The sequence below is a fragment of the Scyliorhinus torazame genome, chromosome 14 (assembly GCF_047496885.1).
Source record: "Scyliorhinus torazame isolate Kashiwa2021f chromosome 14, sScyTor2.1, whole genome shotgun sequence".
Classification (NCBI taxonomy): domain Eukaryota; kingdom Metazoa; phylum Chordata; class Chondrichthyes; order Carcharhiniformes; family Scyliorhinidae; genus Scyliorhinus; species Scyliorhinus torazame.
In genome coordinates, this window is record NC_092720.1 from 162,264,013 (window position 1) to 162,289,204 (window position 25,192).

Consider the following 25,192-nt stretch of genomic DNA (forward strand, 5'->3'; position numbering starts at 1 on the left):
TTTCTGAATCTCTATCACATTTCCAGCATTCACAGTATTTTGCCCCATTCGATTGCAAGAGTTGGCTGTGTGCACTTTAGGGAAGTGGAAACTATGGCTGATTTAATGGAGCTTCAGAAATAACAATAGTTTATATTCATACCTTCATGCGGACAAATTATTTCAATTGGAGAAGCTAAGGAGGTCCAACGGTCATATTTACTAATTGTGCAAGGGCAGAACTACAGATTCATCAATCAATAAAACTAATAAGGCAGCTCAACAAGGACATTTTACAAAAAAAAAATTCAAACAATAATAGATGAGCTTTTTGGTTGTCATAGACCAGTTTGGGCCTAAGGGCCTGTCTCCGTGTCGTAGATTGTATAATTAATAACACTGGGGTACATTTTTGGAGGAAAAAATTGAAAAGCAGAGAAGTAATGTGGAATTTTGACCATAAAGCACAGGAGCAGAATTAGGCCACTCAGCCTATCAACTCTGCTGTGCCATTCAATCATTTTTAAAAAAAATTTAGAGAACCCATTAATTTTTTTTTCCAATTAAGGGGCAATTTAGCGTGGCCAATCCACCTAACCTGCACATCTTTTGGGTTGTGGGAGTGAAACCCACGCAGACACGGAGAGAATGTGCAAACTCCACATGGACAGTGACCCTGGGCCGGGATTCGAACCCGGGTCCTCAGCACTGTAGGCAGCAATGCTAACCAGTGCCACCGTGCTGCCCCTGTGCCATTCAATCATGACTGATATGTTTCTCATCCCCATTCTCCTGCCTTCTCCCCATAACCCCTGATCCCCTTATTTTTCAAGAACCTATCTATCTCTGTCTTCATCACTCAGTGGTTTGGCCTCCACAGCTTTCTGCAGCAAAGATTTCCAGATTCAACACCCTCTGGCTGCCAAATTTTCTCCTCATCTCTGTTTTAAGGACCTTCCCTTCAGTCTGAAGCTGTGTTCTCATGTTCTACTTTTTCCTACCAGTGGAAACAGCCTCTCCATGCCCACTCTCTCTAGGCCTGTGTCCTGAAAGTTTCAATAAGGTCCCCCCTCATTCTTCTAAACTCCAATGAGTACAGACCCAGAGTCCTCAACTGCTCCTCATATGACAAACTCTTAATTCCCAGGATAATTTTTGTGAACCCCTCTGGACCCTTTCCAAGATCAGCACATCCTTCCTCAGATATGGTACCGAAAACTTCTCACAATACTCCAAAAGGGGTCTGACCAGATCCTTATACATCCTCAGAAACTGTCTCGAATCTTGTTTAGAGCATACTTGGGAGAGCTCTGTACAGTTCAGATCAACATATTCAAAAAGGACAGAACGGAACTGAAGGTGGTGCAAAAATAAATGATCAGGATGTTGCGAATTGAGAGATTGTAACTATCAGGAAGACTGAACAAGCTGGCACTCTTTTCCCTGGAAAAGAAAAGGCTGAGGGGGGCATCATAGAAATCTTTAAAAATTATGAATTAGAAAATTAAGAATTTGGGCTAAATGGAGCTAAGATGTTCTCGCTTGTCTGGGGGAGTCCTAAACTAGGGTCGCGAAAGATAAGATGGTCAATAATAAATCCAATGCGCAATTCAGGAGAAACCTGTTTCCCAAGAGAATGATTAGAATGTGAAACTTGCTCCCATGGGGAATGATTGAGGCAAATAATTTTGATGGAAAGCTAGGAGTGAGCTTGGGCTGAGATGGAGTCAGGCATTTGTTTATCAGAGATGAGATTTTGTGGACATGAGAGAGATTATTCAACACAAGAGATTTATATTGATTTTAGTTCCAAACTGTGAACATGCCTCTTAAAATACCAAGTCTCTAACCTGTGCCTGGCTACAACTTCAATGTGGCAAGAATTATGGCAGAATCATTCTCATATTGATCTTTCATTGCTGCTTCTTTCAGTCTGATGTGTTGTGCAGCAGCTCTCATTCCATTCGGTTTGTCTACCTCCAGCAGTTCCAGCATCTATGCTCAGAATAGTATTCATGTCCTGTCAAATGTTAACTTCAGATTGTTTACAATCAAACCAATCCCAGATGCTGTAATTCAGACTTCCTTTTTTGTACATTGTTTTGACTACGGGAAGCAGATTGCAGTTCCAGAAGCAAAGGATACTATGTGAAATGGAACTTGCCACCTCTATAGGTTTCAGTTATTTCTCTTCCCACACTTATTAATGCTGAAGGCAGACTTTCACCTGTTCCCAAAGCAAGGTATTTCATGGAATAGATCACTACCCCATTACCAGAGGCTTATAGCTTGAGGGGCGCGCTCCACTAATCATGTCTGACCAGGAGTCTCTCACACACTTACTGCCAGCAATGGGCGAGTTGGAAGGATTTTGCAGGTTGATATTCAACCCGTTTGGTCGCATTATGAATGCACCTTCCTTGGCCATCAAGTCCTGCTGCAAGATTTGAACCCAGAGCTTCTGTCTCAGGCAGGGACGCTACTCACTGGGCCACAAGAACACTTTGACCGGTGCTTTGTAGGATGGCCTTGTCATTAATGACTTTACAATGCTTTGGAGAGCACCTACGTGTGCTGCCTATCACTTTCCCCTGTTTCATTTTAAAAGTAGTAATTGTCACACCGTCAAACCATTAGAAAAAACTAAAATGAGGGCAGCACAGTGGTGCAGTGGTTGGCACTGCTGCCTCACGACGCCGAGGTCCCAGGTTAGATCCCGGCTCTGGGTCACTGTGAGTTTGCACATTCCCCCAATGTTGTGTGGGTTTTGCCCCCACAACCCATAGATGTGCAGGCTTGGTGGATTGGCCATGCTAAATTGCCCCTTAATTGGAAAAAAATAATTGGGTACTCGAAATTTATAAAACAGTAAGAAAAAACTAAAACGAAGATATAAGAGTTTAGATAGAAGCAGAAAAAACAAGGCCAGAAACTAATGGAACTAAATGAACATTCCAGTTATTTACAACACAGAATCAGGAAGATGATGCATGTCCGCGGTGGTGTCATTGACACATGTGGAGAGGGGACCGGCAGGCTGGGAGCAGCGGTGTAACATCATTCGATTTCTGCACAATCGCAGACCCATGTGCCTGCGTAGCCAGGTATTGATGACCATCTTGTATTGGCAAGAACCACAGTGTGAGAGAAAATAGGTAGGGAAGAAAGCTCATGTGGAGCATGAGGAAATTAGAAAGCAGATAGACCGAATGGTTTGTTTATGTGCTTTTAAAAACTAGAATCAAATCAAAAGAACGCTGGAAATATTCAGCAGGTCAGGTAATAGCCTGACTCCTCCAACCCCAGTTGATGCATTGGAAGTGGGGAAAATTCTTGAATCCATTATCAACAACTTTATAGCATTTAAGAAATATTTAAAAAAGCAGTGGCAGGATTGGTCTGAGTCAACATGGATTTATGAAGGGGAAACCATGCTTGACAAATCTGTTGGAATTCTTTGAAGATGTAACCAGTACAGTTGACAAGGGGGAGCCAGTCGATGTGGCACATTTGAACTTTCAGAAGGCGTTTGACAAAGTCCCGCATAAGAGATTATTGTGCAAAATTAAAGCGCATGGGATTGGGGGAAGTGTATTGAGCTGGACAGAAAACTGGTTGGCAGAGAGGAAACAAAGAGTAAGAATTAATGGGTCCTTTTCAAATTGGCAGGCAGTAACTAGTGGGGTGCCACAGGGATCGGTGCTGGGACCCAGCTATTCATAATATATATTAATGATTTGGATGAGGGAACAAAATGAACATCTCAAAAGTTTGCAGGTGATACCAAGTTGGGTGGGATGGTGAACTGTGACGAGGATGCAGGGATCCTACAGCATGATTTGGTCAGGTTGGGCGAGTGGGCAACTCAATGGCAGATGCAGTATAATTTGGATGTGTGAGGTTATTCACTTTGGAAACATAAACAGAAAGGCAGATTATTACCTGAATGGTTGTAAATTGGGAGAGGGGAGTGTGCAGCGGTAAACATGCAGGTGCAGCAGGCGGTAAAGAAGGCTTGTGGTATGTTGGCCTTCATTGTGAGACGTTTCGAGTACAGAAGTAGGGATGTGTTGCTGCAATTATACAGGGCCTTGGTGAGGCCACACCTAGAATATTGTGTGCAGTTTTGGTCTCCTTTTCTGAGGAAGGATGTTCTTGCTCTCGAGGGAGTGCAGCGAAGGCTTACCAGACTGATTCCAGGGATGAAGGGACTGTCATGAGGAGAGATTGACTAGGCTAGAATTATTCTCACTGGAGTTCAGAAGAATGAGGGGGGATCACTTAGAGACTTATAAAATTCTAACAGGACTAGACAGGGTAGATGCAGGGAAGATGTTACCAATGATGGGTGTGGCCAGAACCAGGGGTCACAGTCTGAGGATTCAAGGTAAACATTTCAGACAGAGATGAGGAGACATTTCTTCACCCAAAGAGTGGTGAGCCTGTGGAATTCATTACCACCAGAAGTAGTTGATGCAAAAACATTGAATATATTTAAGAGGCAGCTAGATATGGCACTTGAAGAGAATGGGATCAAAGGCTATGGGGAGAAAGCAGGATTAGGCTATTGAGTTGGATGATCAGCCATGATCGCGATAAATGGCGGAGCAGGATCGAAGGGCCAAAAGGCCTCCTCCTGCTCCTATCTTCTATGTATCTATATGTATCTATGCACCCTGCCACTACTACGATCACAACAACGCCCCCCCCCCAACACACACACACACACACACCATCTCTGTTGAGATCCCACAATCAAATGTCCCTTATATTATTTCCTCCGAGATAAATACTTTCGAGCCAATCTCAGAGTTGTCACTTCCCAAGCAAGAGGAACGCCCCGAGCAAAGTTTCTGCCCAAACACAGTCACTCCCCAAGTGATAGTATTACTCCACATGGCCCTATAACAGTCACTTCACAAGTACTGCTTCATTCACCTCTCCCGATCGCTTCTCTGCTCCTCCTTCCTATCGCCCTATCTCTCTGTTCCACTCACTCCTGTGTGTCTCTCTCTCCTGTGCATGTGCTGATCCCACCACTGTACATCATCACTGCTTTGGATGCTGACAGTCTTCCTATTTGGATCTGCTGACAAACAAGGGCACACATCCCACACTGCTGTTGTCAGTTTGAAAGCCTCCGAGGATGCAGAATGTTGTTCCCACATGAGAAATCTGTCAAATGTTTACCAGAAAAGAAGCAGTTTTTCAGAGATGGCATCCTATAATATCCACACTCTTTCAGGAATGAATATTTAGTAACTGATCGATCACAATTCCTCCAGATTAACTCCCATAATATCCACATTAATGTTCAGGCAGTCTGACTATCCTGTGGGCAATCATGAGTGGAAATGCCCCTTCTCCTGTGTGAGAAGATCAAGGTGAGAGACCTGTTTACTCGGTACTTTGTGCTGAACTGTTTTACTGGGGCAAACCTAACCCGGGAGAAAGGGCCTGGAAGTGGGAATGTATGTTCCAGGGTAGTGGAGTATCATGGGAGTCAGGCATGGTGACTTTGGAACAAAAGGATGCCCGGTAAGGATGCCTGTGCAGAAGGCCTTTCTTGGAGCACCGGCACTATATCGAAGTTTAAAGAAAGGAAACATAAAACAGCATTCGCCCCTTACACCAGAGGTGCCAGATCAACCCTGACGCATGGCCGCCCATACCCTCTATACCACCCTAGATCCTCTATATCATCTTACCGCAGCACGGTAGCACAAGTGGATAGCACTGTGGCTTCACAGCGCCAGGGTCCTAGGTTCGATTCCCCGCTGGGTCACTGTCTGTGCGGAGTCTGCACGTTCTCCCAGTGTCTGCGTGGATTTCCTCCGGGTGCTCCGGTTTCCTCCCACAGTCCAAAGACGTGCAGGTTAGGTCGATTGGCCATGCTAAATTGCCCTTAGTGTCCAAAAAGGTTAGGACAGGTTATTGGGTTCCGGGGATAGGGTGGAAGTGAGGGCTTAAGTGGGTCGGTGCAGACTCGATGGGCTGAATGGCCTCCTTCTGCACTGTATGTTCTATCCTCCCGACCTTTACTCCCCCATACATTCCATGCCAAGTTATGCATCTAACCACTCCCATGGTTCATCATGCCCGCTGTGTCCACTTCTTCTCTCCCACCCAGTCTACAAGTCTCTTTATAGCCTCTGTGCCAACTTTATGCTAATTCTAACCAGTCCATGCCCTCCACCCATGGCTATAATACCAGCTCATCCAGAATGGGCAGCCTTCTGGACCCATGCTGAGGATAAATAAAATGATGTTCCAAATGTCTGTCGCAAACTTATTTCTTTTCAACCATTCATTTATATCTTGAAAAAAGCAATTAGTACATTTACATTCCTTATCCAGATAATTCAACTCCATATTCCTAAATAAACAAAAGCATTGAAATTCATAGTCCCACTTCAAGTGTCCGTTATGGAGTAACACGATCACTTGGGGAGTGACTGTTTGGAACTGTCAATCAAAATGATGTGGCAGCCACCCTACCATGATAATGGATGATTGTGAAACATTAATCCAGCAAATCCAAGAGGTTTATCCCAACAGGCAGAGTGAAAAGCAATAATTCAAACACTCAAGGTTCCTCAAAATTTAAGGCAAGAGGTATAAACGCATTGATAGCTTGACAGCTCCCTTTTACAGTTCATCGAGACACTTCCGAAAACTGTTTCTGCCAGTTCCTTGAGTTTTCAATTCCAGTGAGTTTCTGCACTGTTCATGCACATTCACTTCTACTTTCAATAATCTCAATGGGCAGGTTACCTCCCACAAAGATGTCCTCTACAAAAGGGTACCCTATCTATCCAAACAAATCCACGGACTTCAGACACCACTCACCGAAATCCACACGGGCGGAGACGGGTGGTCAATTGCTCCTGTGAAATGTGCATACTCTGCCCCATTTCTGATCCCACTAAAATGAGAGGTGCTATGATCGGGGGGACATAATTCACAGATTTGGGCTTCATGTCATTGTAGTCACAATCGAGAAGCTCCCTGTATTAGTAAAAATCCTGGCAGAATATCCCTCAGGAGGGAAAGATAATGGGGTCGAGGAGGCAGCGTTGGAGGGAAAGACTTATTACGATCCCAGACTAGACCACAACAATGGCTGGGATAATGGTCCAAGACCCAGTTGTAAGACTGTGTGGAAAGAATGATTTGCTCCAGGAGTGACTGCATGAAAAAAAGTGCTTGGGTATTTTAAAACAAAACTTTATTATGAATACAATATAAAACTTTAACTTCACACCCAAAGAGAACAGCTTACCCCTTAAACACTACTACTCAATTCCCATTAAACAACAAAAAAAAGAAGCATGCAGCTCTCAATCCACCTTAAGATCAGCATGGTATAGACTAATCACAGAACAGATTTGGACTCCTGTTAGATCCCTTCAGACTCTGGCTGAATATCTTCAAAAATCTGGTTCACCTGGCGTATTTCGCCTTCTTCCTTGTCCACAGAGAAGACTAGTTTGCTTTAAAGATTATTCCTCTTTATGTAAATATTCTGTGAGGAAAATTGTGGACCCAGTGTCAGACAGATCAGACTTCAAATCTTCTCCAAAGCTTTCTCAAAATGGCTCTCCGTGTCCCTTAGCTACACCCAGCAAATGACATCATCTCCCCATGCTGAAAAGCAAATTAACTTTACAGGTTGAAATCACATTAACTCCTAAGAGGGGACTTTCCCAGTCAAAACACAGTGCATTAGTCCAGAGTGAAAAAAAATTTGGTCAATTTCACCTGGCTCCTAAAAGATCCTTGCCCTGCAAAACACAATCCTTTTTAAAAACATGGCACTGCAGTTAAGCACACTATAATCCCAGGCGTTTAACTATTAAATTGCCCCAATATTTAGAATCTCATATTCCTAAAGTCCTCCATTCGTCACAGGACCCTAATGCCTTCTGCCATCTCTGTAACATGACCTCTCCTGTACCAGAGGAATGTCCAGCAGCAGATGTCTTTGCACTGGGCTGCTGATGCCCAGAAGATGCAGGCTTCACAGGTTGATACAGAATCTGCTTCGCAGAAGCTGACTAAGAGCCTCATTCTGCTGCTGAAAAATCTCATTTTTGTAGATGATGCTAAAGAATCTCTTTGTATCTTTTTAGATGCTCCTGAAGAATCTCATTGTTTCTTTGCAGATTTGGTTAACATCTGTCATAAATTCAGTCAAAGTTTGCTGAAGCAGGTTAGAATGACCTAATAACTGTCTGTACTTTGAACCTGTTCCTGATGCAAGCACTCAAGAGGTTTCAGATCATCTTGATTTTCTTTACCAGCAGCATGTGCCTGATGTTATCCGTATGCTCGTGGAGGTGATGGAGCTTCTGCTCTCAAAGCTGCAGGTTCCTCACGTCCAGTAGGTTACATGCGCCCTCCCTGCACCACAACTGCCAGAGCTTCACAGGCCTCCTCCTTTCCACAAACCACAATATTTAATTTAAACTCATCAACGCGACCTTCCAAATCAGACATCTTACCCTCCTGATGCTCCTCTCCTTCCTCCACTGCAACTGCCATGCCACATTGCTGTGAGGTATTCACCTCCGTCCCTTACTCATCAGCTCTTTCAGGAATCTCGGACGCTGCTGCTAACTCTCCTCCATCACCATTTGATGTGTCCATAGACACCTGTGTATCTGTCAGAGGAAGAAAATCACAATTATTTATTTTGTTGCATAAATTAACTCTCCTCCTGATGGTTTAAACACTCAGCTGCTAACATCACCTTCCCTCATCAACGTATCTGATCCACCATTGGTTATCGTGGGGTTGGAGAGACCAAACAGCTGCCTCGTGAACTCCTCCTGTTCCGTCAGCTCCTTGATGTACTGAACCCGCCCTCCAGTCAACAAGTGATCCTGGGTGTTATGGGCCAGCTTTACCTGAAGGAAGAAATGGAATTGAAAAATGAATCATGGTCCAGACTTTGCTGTGCTGTCTTGTGACACATTTGCAGAGTGCTGGAGACAAATCAGAGACTTCTGATTTGAGATCAATCTTAGGATAAAGTTAGAGCCATCACCGAGGCAACTGCAATTTACAACACTTCATAAAATTAGTTTAAAAAATCTTGTGATTCTGTATTTTCAACTCAAAAACCAAGATATAATGTTTCAAATATTAACATATAAATACATATCTAAAATTAGATATTGCACTTGTGTCCATGGCATGTATAAGCTGGACTTTCCATACAGATTGATGTCTTTTAGTGATGTTCGGCAGTCTGGTCAAAGATTAAATCGAATTTAAGACTGAATCTTAAACGATTGGACTGATGGTGGGACAAGTTAGAGACAGACACTGCTGAGACAGACATTGCTTTGGGAGATCAGCTCCCCTGTGTGAGCATTGAAGGGTAAACACCCCATACAAGTCAGTGTGACTGAAGCAGTTGAGCTGTAGTGTGAATGCACTGGTGTCTGTCGGGGTCTGTTGACTGTGAGAAAGATTTGTTGCATACCATACATAGAACATAGAAAATACTGCACAGAACAGGCCCTTCGGCCCACGATGTTGTGCCGAACCTTTGTCCTAGATTAATCATAGATTATCATTGAATTTACAGTGCAGAAGGAGGCCATTCGGCCCTTTGAGTCTGCACCAGCTCTTGCAAAGCGCACCCTACCCAAACTCAACACCTCCACCCAACACCAAGGGTAATTTGGACATTAAGGGCAATTTATCATTGGCCAATTCACCTAACCCGCACATCTTTGGACTGTGGGAGGAAACCGGAGCACCCGGAGGAAACCCACGCAGACACGGGGAGGACGTGCAGACTCCGCACAGACAATGACCCAAGCCGGAATCGAACCTGGGACCATGGATCTGTGAAGCAATTGTGCTATCCACAATGCTACCGTGCTGCCCTTAAGAACAAATAAATCTACACTATATAATTTTCCCGTAATCCATGTACCTATCCAACAGCTGCTTGAAGGTCCCTAATGTTTCCGACTCAACTACTTCCACAGACAGTGCATTCCATGCCCCCACTACTCTCTGGGTAAAGAACCTACCTCTGATATCCCTCCTATATCTTCCACCTTTCACCTTAAATTTATGTCCCCTTGTAATGGTGTGTTCCACCTGGGGAAAAAGTCTCTGACTGTCTACTCTATCTATTCCCCTGATCATCTTATAAACCTCTATCAAGTCGCCCCTCATCCTTCTCCGCTCTAATGAGAAAAGGCCTAGCACCCTCAACCTTTCCTCGTAAGACCTACTCTCCATTCCAGGCAACATCCTGGTAAATCTTCTTTGCACCTTTTCCAGAGCTTCCACATCCTTCCTAAAATGAGGCGACCAGAACTGTACACAGTACTCCAAATGTGGCCTTACCAAAGTTTTGTACAGCTGCATCATCACCTCACGGCTCTTAAATTCAATCCCTCTGTTAATGAACGCGAGCACACCATAGGCCTTCTTCACAGCTCTATCCACTTGGGTGGCAACTTTCAAAGATGTATGAACATAGACCCCAAGGTCTCTCTGCTCCTCCACAATGCCAAGAACTCTACCGTTAACCCTGTATTCCGCATTCATATTTGTCCTTCCAAAATGGACAACCTCACACTTTTCAGGGTTAAACTCCATCTGCCACTTCTCAGCCCAGCTCTGCATCCTATCTATGTCTCTTTGCAGCCGACAACAGCCCTCCTTACTATCCACAACTCCACCAATCTTCGTATCGTCTGCAAATTTACTGACCCACCCTTCAACTCCCTCATCCAAGTCATTAATGAAAATCACAAACAGCAGAGGACCCAGAACTGATCCCTGCGGTACACCACTGGTAACTGGGATCCAGGCTGAATATTTGCCATCCACCACCACTCTCTGACTTCTATCGGTTAGCCAGTTCGTTATCCAACTGGCCAAATTTCCCACTATCCCATGCCTCCTGACTTTGTGCAGAAGCCTACCATGGGGAACTTTATCAAATGCCTTACTAAAATCCATGTACACTACATCCACTGCTTTACCTTCATCCACATGCTTGGTCACCTCCTCAAAGAATTCAATAAGATTTGTAAGGCAAGACCTACCCCTCACAAATCCGTGCTGACTATCCCTAATCAAGCAGTGTCTTTCCAGATGCTCAGAAATCCTATCCTTCAGTACCCTTTCCATTACTTTGCCTACCACCGAAGTAAGACTAACTGGCCTGTAATTCCCAGGGTTATCCCTAGTCCCTTTTTTGAACAGGGGCACGACATTCGCCACTCTCCAATCCCCTGGTACCACCCCTGTTGACAGTGAGGACGAAAAGATAATTGCCAACGGCTCTGCAATTTCATCTCTTGCTTCCCATAGAATCCTTGGATATATCCCGTCAGGCCCGGGGGACTTGTCTATCCTCAAGTTTTTCAAAATGCCCAACACATCTTCCTTCCTAACAAGTATTTCCTCGAGCTTACCAATCTGTTTCGCACTGTCCTCTCCAACAATATCGCCCCACTCATTTGTAAATACAGAAGAAAAGTACTCATTCAAGACCTCTCCTATCTCTTCAGACTCCATACACAATCTCCCGCTACTGTCCTTGATCGGATCTACCCTCGCTCTAGTCATTCTCATATTTCTCACATATGTGTAAAAGGCCTTGGGGTTTTCCTTGATCCTACCCGCCAAAGATTGTTCATGCCCTCTCTTAACTCTCCTAATCCCTTTCTTCAGTTCCCTCCTGGCTATCTTGTATCCCTCCAATGCCCTGTCTGAACCTTGTTTCCTCAGCCTTACATAAGTCACCTTTTTCCTCTTAACAAGACATTCAACCTCTCTTGTCAACCATGGTTCCCTCACTCGACCATCTCTTCCCTGCCTGACAGGGACATACATATCAAGGACACGTAGCACCTGTTGCTTGAACAAGTTCCGCATTTCACTTGTGTCTTTCTCTGCCAGCCTATGTTCCCAACTTATGCACTTCAATTCATGTGAATGGTTCTATGTGAATGTGTTGCTCTGCACAGAGGGAAGGTGACTCAGGGAATGATTTGTCACATACCATATGTGCGAATATGTCTGTGTTTGCAGAGGCCAATGAGCCGGAGAATAAATAGTCACATACCTTGCATGGTAAGGGTTTCTCTCCTGTGTGAATGCGTTGATGTACACGGAGGGTCGATGACACTGAGAATGATTTGTCACACACCTCGCACGTGAAGGGCTTCTCTCCCGTGTGAACACGTTGGTGGACATGGAGGTTAGATGGCCTTGAGAATGATTGGTCACAGATCTTGCATGTGAAGGGTTTCTCCCCAGTGTGAACGCGTTGGTGTTTCTGGAGAGTCGATAACTGAGCGAATGATTTGTCACACACCTCGCACGTGAAGGGCTTCTCTCCTGTGTGAATGCGTTGGTGTTCACGGAGGGTCGATGACGCTGAGAATGATTTGTCACACACCTCGCACCTGAAGGGCTTCTCTCCTGTGTGAACACGATGGTGTTCACGAAGGGTCGATGGTCTTGAAAATGATTTGTCACACACCTTGCACTTGAAGGGTTGCTTTACCTAAAGGAACAAATGAAAATTAAAAATGAATCATAGTCCAGACTTTGCTGTGCTGTCTTGTGACACATTTTCAGAGTGTTGGAGTGTTTGGGGCCTGCACCCAGGGGAACTAAAGAGATCAATCTTATGACAAAGTCAGAGCCATCTCCAAGATTTTACAAACCTGCACAAAATTAGTAAAGAAACATAATGTGATCTTTCTGTATTTTCAACTCAAATATTAGGATTTAAAGTTCCAAAAATATGTACATATTCTGATTTTTTTTAAAAATTAATTTACGGGATGTGGGCGTCGCTGGTTAGGCCAGCATTTATTGCCCATCCCTTTGGGGAGGTCAGGAGGTGAGTTACTCGCCTTAGGATTCCTCGCCTTTGACCTGTCCTGGAAGCCACAGTGTCAGTGGCTAGTCCACTTCAGTTTCTGATCAATGGTAACCCTCAGAATGTTGATTGTGGGGATTCAGCGATGGTAATGCCATTGAATGTCAAGGGACGCTGGTTAGATCCTCTTTTGTAGGAGATGGTCATTGCCTGGCAATGGTGTGGCGCAAAACTTGCCACTAGTCAGCCCAAGCCTGGATATTGTCCAGGTCTTGCTACATTTGGATATGGACTGCTTCATTATCTGAGGAGTCACGAATGTTGCTGAACATTGTGCAGACATCCGCAAACATCCCCACTTCTGGGACCTTATGATTGGAGGCAGGTCATTGACAAAGCAGCTGAAGATGGTTGGGCCTAGGCCACTACCCTGAGGAACTCCTGCAGTGATGTCCTGGAGCAGAGATGATTAACCTCCAACCACCCAACCATCTTCCTTTGTGCCAGGTATGACTTCAACCAGCGGAGAATGTTTCCCCTGATTCCCATTGACTCCAGTTTAGCTAGGGCTCCTTGATGCCATACTCGGTCAAATGCTGCCTTGATATCAAGAGCAATCACTCTCACCTCACCTCTGGCATTCAGCTCTTTTGTCCATGCTTGAACCAAGGCTGTAATGAGGTCAGGGGCTGAGTGACATTGGCGGAACCCAAATTGAGCGTCTGTGAGTAGGTTATTGCCGAAGTAAGTGCTGCTTGATAGCACTGTTGATCACTCCTTCCATCAAATTGCTGATGATGGAGAGTAGATTGATTGGGCGGTAATTGGCTGGGTTGGATTTGTCCTGTTTCTTGTGTACAGGACACATCTTGGCAATTTTCCACATTGTCGGGAAGATGCCAGTGTTGTAGCTGTACGGGAACAGCTTGGCTAGGGGTGCCGCAAGTTCTGGAGCACAAGTCTTCAGTACTATTTGCCGGAATATTATCAGGACCCATAGCCTTTGCAGTATCCAGCGCCTAGTCATTTCTTGACATCCTATGGAGTGATTCATATTGGCTGTAGACTGACATATGTGATGCTGGGGACCTCTGGAGGAGACCGAGATGGATCATCCGCTCAGCACTTCTGGCTGCAGATTTTTGCAAGCGCCTCAGCCTTGTCTTTGGCACATATGTGCTGGGCTCCTCCATCATTGACGATTAGGATATTTGTCCAGCCTCCTCCTCCAGTGGGTTATTTGTCCACCAACATTCACGGCTGGATGTGGCAGGACTGCAGAGCTCAGATCTGATGCATTGGTTGTGGAATCGCTTCGCTTTGTCCACTACTTGCTGCTTCTGCTGTTTGACACAGTCTTGTGTTGTAGTTTCACCAGGTTGATACCTCATTTTTCGGTATGCCTGATTTTGCTCATGGCATGCTCTCCTGCACTTCTCATTGAGCCAGGGTTGATCCCCTGGCTTCATGGTAATGGTAGAGTGGGGGATATGCTGGCTCATGAGTTGCAGATTGTGGTTTAATACAATTCTGCTGCTGCTGATGGCCCACAGAACCTCATGGATGCCCAGTCTTGAGTTGCTGATCTGTTCGAAGTCTATCCCATTTAGCGCTGGTCACTTCTACCCATACTAACATGGTCAGATGCATCTGCAGCAGGCACATTGATGAGGATGAGATCAAGTATGTTTTTCCCTCTCGTTGGTTCCCTCACCACCCACTGCAGTCCCAGTCTAGCAGCCGTGTCCCTGAAGACCCGGGCAGCTCGGTCTCTGGTGGTACAATAGAGCCACTCTTGGTGATGAACATTGAAGTCCCCCACCCAGAGCATATTCTGCAACATTGCCACCCTCAGTGCTTCCTCCAAGTGGTGTTCAACATGGAGGAGTACTGATTCATCAGCTGATGGTGGCTGGTATGAGGCAATCAGCAGGAAAAGTTCCTGCTGATTGCCTCATACCAGCCCATGTTTAACCGGAAGCCATGAGACTGCATAGGGTCCAGAGTCAATGTTGAGGACTCCCAGGGCAACTCCCTCCCAACGGTATACCACTGTGCCACCACCTCTGCTGAATCTGTCCTGCCGGTGCGACAGGACGTGCCCAGCGGTGGTGATAGACCAGGTAAGGATGGCAGATTTCCTTCCCTAAAGGACATCAGTGAACCTGATGGGTTTTTACAACAATCGACAATGGTTTCACAGTCATCATGAGACTTTCAATTTCAGGTATGTTATTGAGTTTAAATTCCACCACTTGCCGCGGTGGGATTCAAACCCGGGTCCTCAGATCATTATCCTGGTCTCTGAATTACTAGCCCAGTGACAACACCACTGTGCAACTGCCTCCCCTCGTGTCCACCACAGGTAAACTTGTGCATAAACAGAAGCTTCTATACATAATGTATCTTCTTTTAATGATGTTTGGTGATCTGATTAGTGGTTAAATTAATCTTCCTGAAACAATTGGACTGATAGTGGAGAGGTTGAAGACAGACACTGCTGAGCCGATGCAGGACTGAGGGTGTTGTACCTAAATACGTGCAGTGTACGGAACAAGGTAAATGAGCTTGTTCCGCACATTGAAATTGGCCAGTACGATGTTGTGGGCATCACAGAGATGTGGCTGCAAGGGGGTCGAAAGGACAGGCAGATGGGCAAAGGGGGCGGGGTTGCATTGTTAGTAAGGAATGAAGTTAAATCGATAGCAAAGATATAGGATCAGAAGGCATAAAATCTGTGTGGGTAGAGTTGAGGAATCGCAATGTTAAAAAGACCCTGAGCAGTAGTCAGGATGTGGGGCTAAAAATAAATCAGGAGATAGAAAAGGCATGTAAAAAAGGCAATATTACAATAATCATGGGAGACTTCAATATGCAGGTGGACTGGGAGAATTAGGTTGGTAGTGGATCCCAAGAAAAGGAATTTGTGGAATGTCTAAGAGATTTTTTTTGGAGCAGCTTGCAACAGAGCCTACTTGAGGACAGGCAATTCTGGATTTGGTGACGTGTAACGAGGCAGACTTGATTAGGGCTCTTAAGGTGAAGGAACCCTTCGGGAGCAGTGACCACAATATGATGGAATTTTTTCCTGCAGTCTGAGAGTGAGAAGCTGCAGTCAGATGTAACGGTATTACAATTACATAAGGGTAACTACAAAGACATGAGGGAGGGGCAGGCCAGAGTTCATTGGAAAAGGAGCCTAGCAGGGAAGACAGTAGAACAGCAATGGCAGGAGTTTGGGGGGAAGCACAACAGAAATTCATCCCAAGGAGGAAAACAAGGCATCCATCGCTGACGACAGAAGTCAAGGACAGCATAGAAGCAAAAGAAAAAGCATACAAAGTGGTGAGAATTAGTGGGAAACCAGAGGATTGGGACGCCTTTAAAAGCGTGCAGAGGACAACTAAAAAGCAATAAGGGGGGAGAAGGTGAAATATGAGTGCAAGCTAGCTAGTGATATAAAAGAAGACACAAAGAGTTTTTCTCAATATTTAAAATGTAAGAGAGAGGCAAAAATAGGCATTGGACCACTGGAAAATGTAGCTGGAGAATTAATAATAGGAAACAAAGAAATGGCAGAGAAACTGAATAGTTACTTTGCATCAGTCTTCATGGTGGAATACACCAGTGTGATGCCAGAGCTCCAGAGAATCAGGGGGCAGAGGTCAGTGCAGTGGCCATTACGAAGGAGAAGGTTCGGGGAAACTGAAAGGTCTGAAGGTGAGTAACTTGCCTGGACCAGATGGACTACACCCCAGGCCTTTAAAAGAGATAGGCGAGGAGATTGTGGAGGCATTGGTGATGATATTTCAGGAATCGCTGGAGCCAGGAAGGGTCCCAGAGGACTGGAAAGTGGCTAATGTATCACCGCTGTTTAAAAAGGAAGGCAGAATACGGAAAATTATAGGCCAGTTAACCTGACTTCAGTCATTTGTAAGATTTTAGAGTCTGTTCTTAAAGATTAAATTGCACAGTACTTGGAAGTGTATGATAAAATAGGACTGAGTCAGCATGGCTTCGTCAAGGGCAGGTCATGTCTGACAAGAATTCTTTGAGGAAGTAACAAGGAAGTTAGACAAAGGAGAACCAGTGGACATGATTTATTTAGATTTCCAGAAGGCCTTTGACAAGGTGCCACATAGGCGGCTGCTAAATAAACTAAGAGCCCATGGTGTTAAGGGTAAGATCCTGACATGGATAGAGGATTGGCTGACTGGTAGAAGGCAGAGTGGGGATAAAGGGGTCTTTTTCAGGATGGCAGCCGGTGACTAGTGGTGTGCCTCAGGGGTCTGTGCTGGGGCCACAAGTTTTCACAACATACATTGATGAACTGGAAGAAGGAACTGAAGGCACTATTCCGAAGTTTGCAGATGATACAAAGATCCGGAGACGGACAGGTAGTATTGAGAAAGTAGGCGGGTTGCAGAAGGACTTGGACAGGCTAGGAGAGTGGGCAAAGAAGTGACAGGTGGAATACAATGTGGAAAAATGTGAGGTTATGTACTTTGGAACGAGAAATGGAGGCACAGACTATTTTCTGAATGGAGAAATACTTATGAAATCAGAAGCACAAAGGGACTTGGCGTCATTGTTCACGATTCTCTTAAGATTGACGTAGAGGTTCAGTCGGCAGTTAGGAAGGCAAATGCCATGTTAGCATTTTCGAGAGGGCTGGAGTACAAGACCAGGGTTGTACTTCTGAAGCTATGTAAGGCTCTGGTCAGACCCCATATGGAGTGTTGTGAGCAGTTATGAGCCCCATATCTAAGGAAGGATGTGCTGGCCTTGGAAAGTGTCCAGAGCAGGTTCGCAAGAATGATCCCTGCAATGAAGAGCTTGTCGTCTGAGGAACGGTTGAGGGCTCTGGGTCTGTGCTCGAAAGGGAAAATGCTGGAAAATCTCAGCAAATCTGGCAGCATCTGTCGGGAGAGTTTGCTGCCAGACTTGCTGAGATTTTCCAGCATTTTCTCTTTCGTTTCAGATTCCAGAATCCGCAGTAATTTGCTTTTATCCTGGTGTAGCCACCTGAGTTGGCCACTTCCCGACTTAAAATGGAGAACCGCAAAGGCTGAAGGGAAATTCAGCCAACACAGGCAAAGACTAGCAAAGACAGAAATCATGTATATTGGAACCTGCAAAACAAAAAGACAGCACCGAAACCAGCAGCCATCTGCATCGTCATGTAGCAGCCATCTACATAGTAATGTAGCAGCCATCTACATAGTAATGTGCGATTCCCAGGCACAATGGCAACAGTTAAGGTAAACAAAGCCACGCCAGACTCCTCGGCGCCAGCAGGAGCCAAGACAAAGGAAGGCCAACTGACACTTAGGACCGCCAAGCAATCAGGGAACCGCTCCAGCATTGGAGAAATCGATCCAAGTGATCGGAAAGTAGTTCAATCACTTGGAACCAGGTACGGGGTCCGCCCCGAAGGGCGGGAAGCCCCTGGGGACTATAAAGTAAAGCTCCCAGGTTCAAATCGTTCTTCTTTGGCAGGATCACTCAGCAACTTGAACCAACCTTTGAGAGTGAACTGCCCAAGCTGCCGCATCAAGCAAGTAAGTCTCAAGTCAACGCTCGCTACAAGATAGGCGCTCCTAGCTACCAGTCTATACCAGCTTTTGAATCCCGTAGACTCAGGACCTGAACGAAAGGCTATTTGTTCCCCTGACCTGGTGGGCCAGTCCAAAGCTAAGTATAGGCCTGTTAGTTATAGAGATAGTTTATTAAGCAGAATTTATGCATGAGTAGCGATTGACTGTGTATAATAAATGTGTTTTGATTTGAATCTTACTAATTGGTGTGTTGAGTTATTGATCAGTACTAGAACTTGAACCTCGTGGCGGTAGCATAAAGATACCTGGCGACTCTAGAGCAAAGGTTATAAAGCAGAGCCAATTGAACCAACCAAAAGTTAGCAACACTGGGTCTGTTCTCGTTGGAGTTTAGATGGATGAGGGGGGGTTCTTCTTGAAACTTACAGGATACTGCGAGGTCTGGATAGAGGGATGTCGGGCGGATGTTTACACTAGTGGGAAAAAACAGAAGCAGAGGACACAATCTCAGACTAAAAGGACGATCCTTTAAAATAGAGATGAGGAGCAATTTCTTCAGCCAGAGTGTGATGAATCCGTGGAACTCTATGCCGCAGAAGACTGTGGAGGGCAAATCACTGAGTGTCTTTAAGACAGAGATAGAGAGGTTCTTTATAAATAAGGGGATCAGGGGTTATGGGAGAAGGCAGGAGACCAGGGATGAGAAAAATATCAGCCATGATTGAATGGCGGAGCAGACTCGATGGGCCAAGTGGCCTAATTCTGCTCTTACGTCTTCAGGTCTTATGAGACAGACGGTGCTTTGGAAGGACAGCTCCACTGTGTGAGCACTGGGAGGGGGGGGGGGGTAAACAACACAGACAGCTCTCAGTGTAAGGGAAGCAGGTGAGCCACAGTGTGATTGTGCTGGACTCTGACGGTCTGATAACTGTGAGAATGATTTGTCGCACCCCTCACACGTGAATGGTTTCTCACCAGTGTTTGCAGAAGGCTGATTAGTCCGAGAATGATTTATCATGTACCATGCGTGTGAAATGGTTTGGCCCTTGTGAATGTTTTGCTGTGCACAGAGGGAAGGTGACTTCGGGAATGATTTGTCACATAGCGTATTTGTGAATATATATGCATGAAGCCAGAGTCCAAGAATAATTTGTCACTTACCTTGCACGGGAGGGGTTTCTCCCCCGTATGATCACGCTGGTGCTTACGCAGGGTCGATGCTTGGAGGAACGATTTGTCACACACCTCACATGTGAAGGGTTTCTCACTTGTGTGAATACGTTGGTGACTACGGAGGTGCGATGACCATGAGAATGATTTGCCACACATTTTGCACATGAAGGGTTTCTCCCCAGTGTGAAGGTGCTGGTGTTGACGGAGGGTTGATAACACCGAGAATGATTTGTCACACACCTCGCAAGTGAATGGTTTCTCCCCTGTGTGAATGCGTCGATGCTGACGGAGATTGGATGATTGTGAGAAGGACTTGTCACACACCTTACAGGTGAATGGTTTCTCCCCTGTGTGAATCAGCCGGTGCTTCAGGAGGTTCGTAGACGTCACAAAACCTTTATCACAAACAACACACCTGAATCGTTTCTCTTCCATGTGGCTGCCCTTGTGGTACCAGTAGTTGTAACAAATGCACCTGAGAAAATCTTTTGAACCTGTGGAGTTCCCGACACAGACCTCACTTGAACAGTCTCCCACGTGTAGGAATGAGTCAGTGGTTCATGAGGCTCGATGAATGATTAAAGCTCTCACCACACTTGGATCCCGCTCATACTTCTTTCCAGCCTCACTAATCAATCACCCACAGGCCAACCAATGGAAAGGTTGGTTCTGAAGGAAGGTTCAACACCACTGACCAGTTTCAGATCTGATGATTTGTCAAAGCTCCCCTGACCCAACTGATTTTCAGATTTGATTTCACGATCCAGCCTTCTGTGTTGCGCAATACTATGAAGGAACTAGATGTCTTCCACAGTTGTGCAGTTGTTCCTTGGGTGATGTTCAGGATCTATATGTGGTGTCAATCCTCTCTATTCTCTGCAAATGCGGTACAATCCTCCTGTAAAACAGGAAAAGGAAAAATTATTTCCTCCAACTACCTCTCTTCCTTTGTTCAAGGGTCTGATTCCTCAGAGAATGTTCCACAGTGAGTTTCAGGCTACTTTCTTTCCTACACCCAGACCCCATCTTCCCAGGCACCATGAGGACAATGGAAAAGACAGCCAGGCAGAGTGTAAAACAGGCTATCAATCCACTGTGCGCTCGCATTGCGCTGGCAAAGACCAGAGGCACGATTCAACAAAAGGGAACAAAGTCCGACAGCAACCCCTACCCAAGCCTGATGAGGGCCCGCCCACAATCTCCCCAACATACCCCCAGGGCACCTCTGGTTTGATTGCCACTGTGCAATAAACACCAGCTTGGCATCTTGGCAGCAGCACCCTGACAGTGCCTTACAGTTGGCAGTGCCATCTAATAATAATAATTTTCATTGTCACAAGTAGGCTGACATTAACACAGCAATGAAGTTACTGTGAAAAGCCCCTAGTCGCCACATTCCGGCACCAGTTCGGGAACACGGAGGGAGAATTCAGAATGTCCAATTCACCTAACAGCACATCATTCAGAACTTGTGGGAGGAAACTGGAGCATCTGGAGGAAACCCACGCAGACACAAGGAGAACGTGCAGACTCCGCACAGGCAGTAACCCAAGCAGGGAATCGAACCTGGGACCCTGGTGCTGTGAAGCAACAGTGCTAACCATTGTGCTATCAGGCAACTTGACTGTACCAGCCTGGCATGCAGTTGGCACCAGGGTACAGTGACAGGGTACCACCCGGCCCAAAGGGCATCCACCTGGGTCTCCTGGGAGACCCCACGTGCCGTTCTATCTGGTCCCCATTTGTGGAGACCAGTACTGAATGCCACTCGCCCAAGGTCTCAGAAGCGAAGGAGATGGAATGTTTCGGATGTCTCGGGAATCTGCACATTAAAGAATAGCTGTCTCTCTTTAATATGCAATTTGCTAAAATGTGTGTTGAATTTGCATTGCAACATCTCACGAGATCATGTTCGAGCTGGATAGATCCCGGGAGCAGGGTTTCCTGGCTTCTTTCAGCCACGCTGTGTCGCTACGAATTGCTTTTCGGATGCAGCGTGCCTGTACAATTGCACCCCAGGTTTACAATTTGAGTTTGTGTTCAATGTAAAAACTCTCAGGAAAAGGTTAATCCTGTTTTTTTCGCCAAAATTATTTGAACAATGGTCAGGAAGTACTGATTGAAGGGTTCTGGTTTATCCTGGGAAATTAGATACACTGCACTCAGTCAGACTGCACATCCCAATTTAGCTCTCAGACACAGCACTAAGCAAAACTATCAAATTCAAGCCCAGGCTTCTGGGAATGTCCGAGGCCTTCAAGTAAAATCTTCAACAAAGAAATTAAAATACATTTCAATAAATGTGTCTGACTCTCCCAGATAATTACACCTCACACTTCTCATATTCAGCAGTGACCCATTAACAAAACTCAGCCTGTAAATCAGAAGGGAAATGCTTCCAATAAACACCCTCAATATCCAACACACAGCCAATCAAACAGCTCAGCACAAAGCACCGAGTAAACAGGTCTCTGAGCTGGATCTTCTCACACAGCATAAGGGGCATTTCCACACCTGGTTGCCCACAGGATAGTCAGACTGCCTGAACATTAGTGTGGATATTGTGCAATGTAATTCTTCTAAATTCTGCTCCTTCACTCACCATCTCCTGACTTGGTTTGGAGTCCCTACAGGAAGTGAAGCAGCTGTGGTAGAGGAAGAGGAGAGAATGGGCAGAGTGGGTGGGCTCTCTGATTGACGTCTCTCACAGACAATCCAAATATTTCTGCAGTAACATAATTTTCCTTGGAAAACTGACCGGTGAAACAGAGGTGACTTTCAGCAGCAGGCCAGGTGGGGATTTAAACTTGTCATTGTCCCATCTGAATAAAACCTCACTTATTGCAGCTGCTGTCTCAGTTCCCCGGGTAAACATTTGACAGAGATTTCTAGTGTGGGAATAACATTCTTCATCCTCGTGGCTTTCAAACTGACGAGGAGAGACTGGCAGAGTGGGTGGGCTCTCTGATTGACGTCTCTCACAGACAATCCAAATATTTCTGCAGTCCAGAGGTTTGGGAAACTGACCAGTGAAAGGAAGGGACTTTGAGCAGCAAATCAGGTGGGGATTTAAACTTGTTGTTATCCCGTCAATTCACTGTGAGACCGTGAGAACGAGTGAACATTAGGCTTTAATATCCATGAACTCACCTGCCAGAGTCAGCTGTACAAATGAGTGCCACCCACAGGTGACCGGACTATATATGGCCCTGGTGAGGGCGGAGCCCACCGGTGTTCCAGTACAGTGCCTGCAATTAGCCCGTATCATCACTTCCAGGTCATGGGTCACATCATTATATAGACAGTACAGACAACTCATGCATTAGGTGAAATACATTCACCACACTTGTCATTGTTCCATCTGAATAAAACCTCACTTATTGCAGCTGCTGACTCAGTTCCCCCGGTAAACGTTTAACAGAGATTTCTGGTATGGGAATAGCATTCTTCATTCCCAGAGGCTTTCAAACTGACAACATCAGTGTGGGATGTGTAGCCTGGGATGAATTTGAGAGCAGATCAGAAGAAGACTCACAGCATCCAAAGCAGTGATGACATGCATTGGTGGGAACAGCACAGGCACAGGAGAGAGGGACACAGGAGAGGGGCACCAGGGAGAGGTCTAAGGAGCGGAGAACCACCGAGTGGTCCGGGCGTGCCTCTATTCCTGGAAGAGTGACTTGGTGCACAGCTCCAGGGTCCCAGGTTCGATTCCCGGCTGGGTCACTGTCTGTGCGGAGTCTGCACGTTCACCCTGTGTCTGCGTGCGATCCTCTGTGTGCTCCGGTTTCCTCCCACAGCCCAAAGATGTATGGGTTAAGTGGAATGACCATGCTAAATTGCCCTTAGTGTCCAAAAAATGTTAAGTGGGAGTTACTGGGTTACGGGGATAGGGTAGACACGTGGGCTTCAGTCGGGTGCTCTTTGTAAGGGCCGATGCAGACTCGATGGGCCGAATGGCCTCCTTCTGCACTGTCAATTCTATGACTCAAGCAATGCACTGGGGTTCCTTGTGTGAATAGATGCCACCGGGTCTGATACCTTACAGCTCTGCCCTGTCCAGCAGTCGCGTATTGTGGATATTCAGCTTCCCTCAGCTCCAATTTGTGAGAGTAGTTCAGCCCTTCTGGTATTGGCCTGGCATATCCTGATCTATTCACCTCTCCTGGAACGTCCCAGTCCATTCACCTCTCCTGGGAAGTCTCGGTCCAGTCATCTCTCCCGGATGTCCCGGTTCATTCTCCTCTCCCGGGATGTCCAACCTCAGGCAGTTGATGCCTGAAAGACCAAAACCTCTTGACTGTAACTTGAAGAGCCACCTCAAACAGGTACAATCGCCATAAACTCACCACTCTCATTATTCCCATTTGGGGCCATGGTCATTTCTGTCATTGGTGCCAGCTTCTTGGGTGATGTTTAATAAAACAGGGTTAAAGATCACAAAAGTTCATTTACATTTTAAATCTACCTTACATTTCAAATTCCTGATACAGTCAGTTTCAGCTGGATTACACTGACAAAACCAACACATAGTAGTGAAAACTCTCAATAGCAAGCTGTGCATTTGTGATTGATGCATATTTGTCAAGGGGCGTCACTGAATTTTTTTTTTTTTTAATTGTGTGTACCAATTGAGCAGTTTTATTTCAAAGTGGTGTATTTTGATCTGATTGGCTTCATGATCAGTGCACTGTGTAAACATCTACAGGATAATTTCTTCACTCATTTTACAACATGTTTCTGTTTCAATAAATAGTGGGTGGGTTTTGTACAGGGACCCCAGAGTCTGAGCAATTATTTGTGTTGCCCTGACAACCACCTTAATTCATGTTCCTGGAATAAACCATCAGGAGTTGGATTTGAATCAATAACCTTGTTCTCTGAGTCAGAGGGCTGTGGGTTCAAGTCCCGCTCCAGGACCTGAGTACAAGAAATCCTGGCTGACACTCCAGTGCATAACTGAGGGGTGGAAGAGATTCCAGAGATAGGAGGGGCGAGGCCATGGAGGGATTTGAAAACAAGCTTAAAAACCTCACTAAAACTAACACTGAACTTTCCAGGGAAAGTGGGTTATTCCTCGAGTTTTATTCCTGACAGACTGTTAGAACTGTCCCTAAACAATAGAGCCTCAATGATTGAATGAAACCAGAATGGTTAATCAGCAGCACTGATTGAAGACAATCCCTTAAAATGTCCATTCCAGCTGATACCTGGGACCGTACCACCTTTCACAGCTTCAGGCACCCAGACACAAAGACAACACTGACACCTGCAGCTTGAACGAGTTACCACTTGAGACAATTGGTGGATTTTAGGAATATTGACTTTAGTATATTGGGACAAGTTAAGAGTTAAAACTCTGGGGGGTACGTGTTTGCCTGCGGTGGTCATGGTTTCAAAAACAATTTAGTTTTGCTTCCAAGATACAGCAGGTGAAATTGACATGGGGAGGTCCCTGGGGAGTTAATGTGCTTTTACAGCTTGCAGAGATCATTTCTTTTCAAGCTTTGAGAGATGAGGTCATTGCTGGGTGGAACCCGGAAAGGCCATGAGTTTTGGAAAAGCTTTGGGAGAGAGAAGATGTCTGATCAGGCTATCACAGAATCCACAAGTA

General features: G+C 45.6%; 1 protein-coding gene across 2 annotated transcripts; it reads right to left on the reverse strand.

Annotated features, from left to right (window-relative positions):
* Positions 1–7,190: 7,190 nt before the first annotated feature.
* LOC140389209 (uncharacterized) lies at positions 7,191–22,831 on the reverse strand. Of its 2 annotated transcripts, none has more exons than XM_072473386.1 (5): positions 22,729–22,831; positions 19,567–20,476; positions 12,083–12,526; positions 8,732–8,888; positions 7,191–8,642 (listed from the first exon to the last, which is right to left on the reverse strand). In XM_072473386.1, the coding sequence occupies exons 2-5, from the start codon at positions 20,011–20,013 to the stop codon at positions 8,557–8,559; spliced, it is 1,134 nt and encodes a 377-aa protein (XP_072329487.1). In that variant the 5' UTR covers positions 20,014–20,476; positions 22,729–22,831; the 3' UTR covers positions 7,191–8,556. The 2 variants fall into 2 exon arrangements, with proteins under 2 accessions (XP_072329487.1, XP_072329485.1); XM_072473384.1 differs by lacking the exon at positions 22,729–22,831 and adding an exon at positions 22,181–22,247.
* Between the last annotated feature and the right edge of the window lie 2,361 nt (positions 22,832–25,192).